This window comes from Octodon degus, unplaced genomic scaffold, assembly GCF_000260255.1.
Source record: "Octodon degus isolate 3935 unplaced genomic scaffold, OctDeg1.0 scaffold00033, whole genome shotgun sequence".
Lineage (NCBI taxonomy): Eukaryota > Metazoa > Chordata > Mammalia > Rodentia > Octodontidae > Octodon > Octodon degus.
Window position 1 is genome coordinate 3,963,412 of NW_004524609.1, and position 9,593 is coordinate 3,973,004.

The 9,593-nt window shown below is 50.8% G+C and overlaps 1 protein-coding gene across 6 annotated transcripts in view; it reads right to left on the reverse strand.

Annotated features, from left to right (window-relative positions):
* Pecam1 (platelet and endothelial cell adhesion molecule 1) overlaps positions 1–9,593 on the reverse strand; it is a 56,367-nt gene that overhangs the window by 20,920 nt on the left and 25,854 nt on the right. For all 6 annotated transcript variants that reach the window (XM_023713867.1, XM_023713871.1, XM_023713869.1 and 3 more), the window contains 3 exons: positions 8,008–8,283; positions 4,782–5,069; positions 3,644–3,751 (listed from right to left, as the gene is read on the reverse strand). In XM_023713867.1, the coding sequence (XP_023569635.1) occupies positions 3,644–3,751; positions 4,782–5,069; positions 8,008–8,283 (672 nt within the window). The remainder of the gene's footprint in view (positions 1–3,643; positions 3,752–4,781; positions 5,070–8,007; positions 8,284–9,593) is intronic.

Genomic DNA, 9,593 nt, shown 5'->3' on the forward strand with positions numbered 1-9,593 from the left:
TTAGAAGCTACCTCTTCCCTGGGAATTACAGCTTAAGAAAAAGTTCAGGGTCCCTCCTGGTCTTAGTTACTTCCTTATTGCTGGGACAAAATACTTGACATCTTCAAGTTACGGGAAGAGGGGCTTGTTTTGGCTGTTATAGAGGGTTCAGTCCACTGTCAACTGGCTCCAGGCAGGGTGGCGCCGCGGAGGGGAAACAAACAGCACGAGGTGCAGCAAGCCGAGGGCAGGGAGCGCTCCGGGGGAGGGACCCGCACATACATCCAAGCCACGCCCCCAGCGACCCAGCACCTCCCACCAGGAAGCTCCTCCCAGTCTCCCCCAGATAGAAACCCATCAGTGACCTAATGCAGCACCACACACCAGGGATCCCTCACCTCTGCAGAACCCCATCTAGGAGCACAAGGGGCTTGGAGGAGACATCTAGATGTGACAAAGCACCTCTCCCTCGGCCTCCTGTGCATCTCTTTAATTAATTAATTAATTAATTAATTAATTTTTTTGAGACAGGGTCTTACTATGCAGCTCAGGCTGGCTATGAGCTCACTTTGTAGCCCAGGCTGGTCTGGAACTCAGAGTTCCTCCTGCCTCAGCCTCCCAAGTGCTGCGATTTCAGGTGTGCCTCACCATGCCTGGCATGCATCTCTATACAACATGGATGTAGTCCATTTCTTAAGAGTTGCCAAAATTCTGCTAGGCATGGTGGTACACACCTATAATCCCAACATTCAGGAGGCTGAGGCAGTCTGACTAAGTTCAAGGCCAGGCTGACCTACACAGGGAGACCCTGTAAGTTCAAGACCAGGCTGCACTATATAGGAGACCTATCTCAAACAAAGAGCTGTCAAAGTCCTAACAGTTCCAGCATTGCTAAAAAGCCCAAGGCCAAATAAGGCAAACTCTTACTATGAGCTCTTGCGAAAATGAAAAGAAAGGTAAATGCTTTCAACACACCATGGCGGGGCCAGGGAGATAGCTCAGTAGAATAAACGTTTGCCTGGCAAACGCAGGGTCCTGAGTTCAATCCCTGGTACCGCATTAAAAAAAAAAAAAAAATACACGGTTCAACACACCATGGCAAAGATAAACATTACCACTCCACAGGTAGAAATAGGAAGATAGAAAATAATGGGACAAAAGCAAGACCAAATTCCAGCAGGGAAAACATCAGATCCTGCAGTTTCATGTGCAGCACCCTGGGCAGCACGTGGCAAGATACGAACTTGGACGGGCTGGAAGGCCACGTGCCTCCTGCGCTGCTGCTGGGGCCTCTCTTCCACCTCTCTTGAGCTAGTTCTTTTTTTTCTTTCTTTTTTTTTGCCGAACCAGGGATTGAACTAGGCCCTTGCGCTCTCCAGGGAAGCGTGTATTCCACTGAGCCACTTCCCCGGCCCCACCTGAGCCAGTTCTGCTCACGCTCAGGCTTTCCTCAGATGCTCCACGTTCTTGGCTTCTCGCGCCTCCTGGGGTCTCCTCTGCACCTTGGCTTCACGCTCACGGAGTTGCACACTGCCCTCTCAGGGGCCACGCTGCTTGACCTCCCAGGCCGCCTTCTGAGACCTTTCTGCCCCCACAACTCTTGTACTCTGCATGTTCCTAAAAACTGCAGCCTGAGGAGGACCCCACGGTCTGCCACCAGCTGGAGCAGTAGCCGGGCTCCCTTCTCCTGGGTGTGGAGAGGGTGCCTGGACTGCTGAGCACTCTGAGCCCAATGTAGAGGCACAAGCTCCCTGGGCCGCTGTCATTCTGGAACATGGTTCCTCGGCTGTTCTCAAAGCAAAGCCTTTGTGATGTTGAGGCTACAAAAGGTAAAGTCCTGCTGGTCCTCGTGACAACCTCAGACCAACTTTCCTACTGCCCTGTTCCAAGCACTTGGCTTTTGGAAGCCAGCTGTTTTAACAACCACGTTCTCCTCTGTTCCATCTTTGCAGGCTGCAATGTTACTGGAGCTCTATTTCTGGCCAAACTCAAAACTTCTAAAGTCATTCTGCTGGGCTGTTTGCTCTCGATTCCCAAGTAGAGCTAAACAACCACCACAACAATAACAAACGGAACAGTGGCCAATGCCACTATCTCAACACCAGACTGCGCTTCTGCCAGACTGATCTACTGCCCTTAAACTCAGTCTTCTGCAACATCTCAGGGCACAGCAAAATGCAGACAAAGTTTTTGCCACAGCCGAGTCCAGCTGCCAAAGGAGACCTCCCTCTCTAAGGGAACCTCCCAGGCTGGTCTTGACTCGCTGCACTTGTACAACATTTGGGTCTTCTGAGCTCCCGCCAGAATCTCCCATGCAGCTCAGCTCACAGCATTCCAGAGCTGCTGCTTCAGCGGCATCTCCAAACCTTCCTGAACCCTCCAACACGTCAGCTCCAATGGCTGCTCAACCCCATGGTCACAGAATGACCCCACTTCTCTGAGGCCAAAGTTGGTCTTACGTTCTCATGGCTGGAACAAAATACCCTGCACCCACAATTAAAGGAGGAAAGGTTTACTTTGGCTCACAGTTTGTAGAGAGTTCAACCACGGTTGCCTGGCTCCAAGGTAGGGCAGTGTGGCAATTCGTGATGTGGCAGACAGGGACAGGGGAGTGCTTGGAGCAGGAGGCGGGATCTACGTATATCGGTATCCGGTGCAGCCACACTCGCAGTGGCCCACACCTTCCCACCAGACATCACTTCCTGGTGTCACACGTGGGTACAAGCCCATCAGTGGACTAATCCGGTACCACACACCCATGACTCTGCCACCTCCCCAAAGTCCCCACTTGTAAGATGTTGGGGGGACATCTAGGTAGAACCATAACTCCCCTTATCCCATCTGCCTCCCACTAGCCAAGGAAGCAGCACCAGGGCACCCGAAGAACCCGCCTTACCCCACAAAAGGTTTTGTTTTCCAGAATTTACTGGGGAAAGGCAAATTCCCCAGATAGTTCAGTAGACAAAGCGCCTGCTTTGGCAGAACGCAGCAGCCAGGATTCGATCTCCGGTGTGCCATGCCAGCCCTGCCCGCAGGGCGCACTGAGACGGCGATGGAGACTGGGTGTGGTGGCACACTTGGGAGGCTAAAAACAGGAGAATCACTGAGTCTGATCTATGTAGTGAGATCCTGTACACCCTGTAGACCCTGTTCTAAATTCATTTAAAAAAAAAAAGAATTTACTGGGGAGGAATACTTTCTCTTGAATCTTGCCTAACTGTCCTGGTTCCCAAGAGCCAGTGGGAGTTCCCAGCTTCCCATCCATGTCTGGCTAACCTCAGTCATGGTACTACTGGCAGCTTCAGTGGGAGGCATTCAGTGCGTACGTGTGTGTACGTGCACGCTCGTGTGTGTACCAGTGTCTGTGACACTGGCCAGTCCTGGGGCCAAATGTGGCCAAGCCCCATAGAAACAGCTTCCCCTGACCACAGGAAGATGCAGTCTCCCATCTTTCCCCAGTTAGGTGCCCAAGTAGGAAAGCGATCCCTTTTGGTTTTTGCACAGCTAAAACCAGGGGCAACCAAAGCTCCATGCCTACTGAAGCCAGAATCTTTGGCCATCAAAGTGACATCCCAAGGAGCAAACTCACGACTTCTCCTCAGCTCCCTCTGGCCAGTTTTGTGCAAAGACCTTGTGACACAACAGGGGTGGGAACCAAGCTCACCTTTAGCTTTCCTCAGCACGTAGCACTTGGCTCCGACTATCAAGGCGCCGATGACCACGCCCAGGACGACAACTGTGATAAGCACTTTCTTCCACGAGGCAAGAAAGACTGGAGATGTAAAGGGGAAGAAAAGGGAATATTTGGCTTTTTCTCTGCCAGCAAGAAATATTAGGTGTAAGCAACAATTAAGACCCACTTTGCGATTTTTGTAACTAGCACCTAAGCCTGGCAGCTGCCTCTGAGGGATTTGACAGTCACGTTGCAGGTGCAAAATTGGTTATTTCTGCTACAAACCAGGCTCAACTGTGGCCTGGTTTATAGCAGGGGGATCCAATCGATTTTTATGGGCATATTTTACTTTTGGAGTGTCATCTGCTTTCCTTCTTCCCTAGGAAGTCACCAGTGCTGGTTGATTCGTTGTGTCAACTTGAGAAGCTGGAAGCTCGGCAGGCTTAGCTCAGCCACTCCACGTCCCAGGGCACAGAGGCCCCTCCCTAGGGTGTGGAGGGCCACCCGGGAGCGGTTCAGCACAAACAGCAGATAAATGGGAGCTGAAGATTCTGTGCACCACTTCCTAGGAGGAACGCAGGTCTGCCCAGTCACTGTGGAAGGAAGAGGCTTCCTGGGCACCGCAGTTACTGCTTTTCCCTTTGCTTTGTGCTGTTCTCCGCTGCCATGACCTGCTACCCGGTGCCATGTGCCGCTCTGCCTTGGAGCCAGCTGAGTATGGACTGAAGCCTCCACTAACTGAGCTAAAGAAACTTTTCCTTCATTTTTGGTATCGGGTATTTGGTCCCAGCAACAAGAAAGAAGTAACCAAGATATCACCCTTCCCCACATCAGTGAGCTCCCTGACATGTCCTACCTGGGTGACCCAGCCCCCATAGCTACAGGTGTGACCCGAGGTGACTTCATTGGTGCATGCCTGCCAAGCATTTAGAGCTGGCATTGCCTGAAATACTTCTAATTCCTTATATACCCTCTTTTTACCAAGTTGATCTGAGTGGTTTCTGTCACGCTCTGGGGGAGAGTCTGAGGACACAGGTGCCACAGCCCTCGGTCACCTGAGCTGGACCCTCACCCAATGCTGCTCCCCTTGGAGCCTGGGCTGCATGTCATTGCTAAGACCCCGACTCACCCTTGACCATCAAGACGTTGCTGTGGGAGCTGCTCAGGGTGACGCTGGCTTTGTTGAAGGCTATGCAGTAGTACTGTCCCTCCTGCTCCTTGCTGGCCTGTTCCTTATACCAAATGACCTGAGTGTCATTCGAGATGGTTTGGTGGAAGGGTTTGGAATCCTTGTCTTTGTAAAACCTGTACGTGATGGGACCAGTCCCTTCAGTCACGGAGCACTGAAGCACAATCTCCTTCCCAGTTTCCACCTCAGAGTTCCTCAGGATCGAGAGCTTGACCTGGTGCACGGGCGCTAGAGGAAGAACAGGATTAGCACCGGGCAGTGAAGGGGGACAAAGAGGAGCAGGAGATGGCTCCTGCTCAGGGCCAGCCCAAGTGACACTGAGCTTGGGTTGGGCCTGCATGCAAGTCTTTCTCTTGCCCCCCTCGTTTGTTTTTTTGTGGAACCGGGAATTGAACTCAGGCTCTTGCATTTGCCAGGGAAGCACTTACTCCACTGAGCCATCTCCTCAGCCCCCTCTCTTGCCCTGATTAGTCTGGAAGAGCAGTGTCGGACACTGTTCTCATGCATTGATTAAATACGAGCCCCTGCAATGGCTCTCTCCACTGTTCCCTGGAGGATTCGACGCACTCAGCTGACCCTGAGGCCTGCCTGTGTGTTCTGTGGGTGCGGCCACGCTCATCTTGCAAGGAACTTTGACTCTGTCTGCTCGCGCTGTCAGCCTGGTTCGTTTCTCCTGCCTCTGCACTTTCACAGCCTGATTTCTCACTTCCTTATTACTGACATTTGGCTTCTACCCTTTCTTATTTTGAAACTGCATTCTATCCGTGGCTTTAAACAGAACAAAACAAAGCTTGCGTGATCTCAGGCCATGGGCCTGCGGCTGAAATGCAATGCTGGACTTCACCCATCCACTTCCCTGCTACAGCCCCAACAGCTGCACCGCTGCCCTTCCTGTTGAACTTGGCCTTCTCTCGCCTTCCACGCTGCCCCAGGATTCCGTCTCCTTCTGCTGTCCCTGCTGCTCGCCCTTCATTCACTTGTTTTCTTGAGGCTTAAACAGGAGCTCTCTGGAGAGTTAGTCCCCAGAGTTCCCTCTCCATCTCTCTGGTAATTTCCCCTCCTCTCTTAGCTGTGGCTACACCCAGACCACCGGCCAGCGGGCGGAGCTCCAACTGACAAGTCAACCTCTGGGGGTGCGGGCGTTCTGAGATCACGGGGATGCTGGCTGGGGGAAGCTGAGCACCACCTCTGGGTTGGCAGTGTTCTCAGAGTAGAGTGGGAGGCCAGAGGGTGCGGCCCAACCCGGCATCCTCCTTCACTGTGTAGCAAGAGGGGTGAGGCTCAGAGCCCACCTGGGCTCAAATCCCACCCACCAGCTCTCTGCCTTAATTGCCTGTCATAAATCAAAGCCACTACTCTAAGTCTTCCGCTGCTAGTATCAGTATGAACAGGATAAATTACTGCAGTGTTTTATTGGCTTGGCCAATAACCGGGGTTCTGTAAATGTCACCACTAGTGATGGTCCCATGGGCAGGACACTAGAACAGAACCAAGGGCCTTTGCACTGAGTGACATCCTGGTCCCCTTTTTAATTTCTTATTATGAGATAAGGTCAAGCTAATTTTCTAAGTGTCCCAGGTTAGGCTTGAGCTTGCAGCTTTCCTGCCTCAACCTCTCAGAGTTCTTGGATTATGGGCATGTCCCACTGCACCCAGCATGTAAATTTAATTTCAGTCAACAGCTCCCTGTGGGCTTCTGCATGTGCCTGGTAACATGTCCTGAGGTGACCCACGTTCTGGGTCCCCTCCTGTCCCTCTCAGGAGCCGTCTCTCCCTCAAAATTTCCTACAGAATTTAAAAGCAAAACAAACAATAGCCCAAAAGTGAGATGGTGATAGTCTATAATCTCAGCACTTGGGAGGCTGAGGCAGAAGGATTGCTGAGTTTGAGGCCAACCAGGTTACATAGTGAGTTCAAGAGTACCTTGGAATACATAGTGAGACTATCTCAAAAACCAACTACCCAAAATTCAAAAAACTCAAAAAGCAGCATTTAAAAATTAAAATTAAAAAAAAGCAATCAAAACAAAATCCAAAATCAGAAAGAACAAAAGCTATGTCCTGAGATCTAGAGTCTCCACTCCTTCCTGATCTAGCTAGCCACCAGATTAGTCTTCCAAGAACTCATTCTTACCAAGTCCTTCATTCTTCCACATTTTTTTCTTTTCTTTTTGAGAAAAGAATCAAATCCAGCTCTGGAGCATAATGGGAAATTCCTGCTCACCTCAGAAGTTTCACTATGCAGTTCAGGCTGACCATGAGCTCATGCAGCAGCCCAGGCTGGCCTTGAACACACAGCACCCCTCCTGCCTCAGCCTCCTGAGCGCTGGGGTCAGTTGTGCGCTACACGACCAGTTCTTTTAGCTTCTCACTGCATGGGGTCATATGCAGTTAATAAACTGCACGCCAGCAACAGCATGCAGCTATTAAATAAAAAAGACAAAGTGCTGAGAGGAGAAAACCTTAGTAAGCTCCCTATACTAGACACAGAATACCTAAGCAACACAGCTAAGAGAAGTTGTGGTCTTCTGAGGGGCATGAGATGGAGGCTTCAGAAAAGACAGCTACCTTCAACACAGGAGAATCCCAGGCAACATTCCTCAGACCAGAGCCTGCAGCTTCGGCTGTGGCAGGCTCCACACGAGACAGAGCCACTCCAGTGGGGCCACCCATCAGAAGCATGCTGGCCTATGATGCTCCCACAGTTCTCAGGGATGGCTCGTCATTGCCAATTATTTTATTTTTTGAGACAGGGCCTCCCTATGTGGTCCAAACTGGCCTCAAATTTGCAGTCATTCCCCTGCCTCAGCCTCCCGAGTGCTGGGATCGCAGGGGTGCGCCATCACACCTGGCCTCAAGCAAAGGCCAAGGTGGCCAACCCCCACCTTGGAGCTCCATGAATCCAGGACACCCTTCATGCACTGCCTCAGTTGGTCATGACAGAGGTCTGCAGAGAGGTCGCTCTGGCCACAGCACGAGACCTGAATACCTTCCAACCCCATGTTCTGGATCTGGTTATGTTTCGATGCGTATCCGGCTCATGCGCTTGGTGCAAGTCTCACCCATTTATTTTACTGACCCCACAATCTCTGAGTAACCCCAAAGCTCCCCAAATGCTAAGCAAAGCCCCAAGTGCTCATGACTTCTTCTCCTAGCACGGCGACTTACCTATCACCTTGATGCTCAGGGCCTCACTGGACGCCTCCAGGTGCGAGTGACAGTTATCGGCCACGCACTTGTAGTCTGCATCTTCCGTTGGGTTGTCTCGGAACACTGCAGGGTCATTCGAGGTCTTCGTGATGTTCTCTAAAATATCACTGCCTCGGAGAAGGTAGTAAGTGATGGGGGAGGTTCCGTTCTCAGACTGGCAGCTGATTCTCACGGCCTGTCCTTTAATGATCTCGGATTTGGTGTCATGGAAAATCCTGGGCTTGGAGATATTTCCTGGAATGACAGAGGAAAAGATTACTTGCACAGTCACAGAGCTAAGCATCCAGCTCCGGAGCATAATGGGAAATTCCTGCTCACCTTAGAGTGGGGGTGGAGACAGAGAGAGAGAGACAGACAGACAGACAGAGAATGTGTCTGTCTGCACATGGATATTTAGTAATGAGAGTCAGGGAAAGGCAAGCAGATGGGGGTGTGGCTCAGTGGTAGGGCACCTGCCTGGTCTAACATGCATGAAGCCCTACATTTGATTCCCAGGACCACATTCTTCCCTCACCCCCCAAAAAGGCTGGGACTGTACCTCATTGTGAAGGCCCTGTATTCAATATCCAGAGCCCCTTACCATACACACACACATGCACGCAATGTAGGTAAAATAAAGGATGGCACAGAGGCTAGGAGATGGCTCAGTGGAATAAGCGCTCCCCTGACAAGCGCAAGGGCCTGAGTTCAATCCCCAATTCCACAAAAAAAAAAAAAAAAAAAAAAAAAAAATAGAATGACACAGAGTCAGGCATGGTGGTGCACATCTATATTCCCAGCACTCAGGAGGCTGAGGCAGGAAAATTCCTTTAAGTCTGAGACCAGCATGGGCAACAAAGTAAGCTCAAGGCCATCCTGAAGTGCACAGCAAGACCCTGTCTCAAAAAAATTTAAAAAAAGAAATCATTACTTCCCTGAGTGCTTGTTTATATTTTAATAAAGCTCACCGGCGCACATACATATGCTTTTGTGTGTCTGGACCAAAGTCACAGAAAAGCATAAGCAAAGTACAGCAGCGAGTCAAACAGTATGCCTAGAAATAAACTCCCAGGTACCAGGCGTGTGGTACGCAGCTAACATTCCAGTACTGGGGAGGCTGAGGCAAGATGAACATGTCGGAGGCCAGCCTGGGCAACTCAGCTGGACTCTGGCTCAAAACAATTTTTTTTTAAAAGGGTTGTATGGGGCACAGTGAGACAGCGACTGGGACTGGGCATGGTGGTGCACGCATATAACCCCAGCACTTGGGAAGCTGAAAACAGAAGAATCACTACAACTCGGATCTACATAGTGAGACCCTATAGACCCTGTACTAAAAACAAAACAAAACAAAAAAGGACTGTGAAGGTAACTCAGGGCCAAGGCATTGGGTCAACCCCTAGCACCACTAAATAAATAAAAGACCCCTCACTGGGGTCCACATGTACTCAGCACCTCGAGACTCAGGGGCTGAAGTATCAGCGGCACCAAGCAGTCTTTAGGGTGTACATCCCGGCCCGTCCTGACCTCCTGAATCAAAATTTGTGTTGTAACAGGGCCTGTAT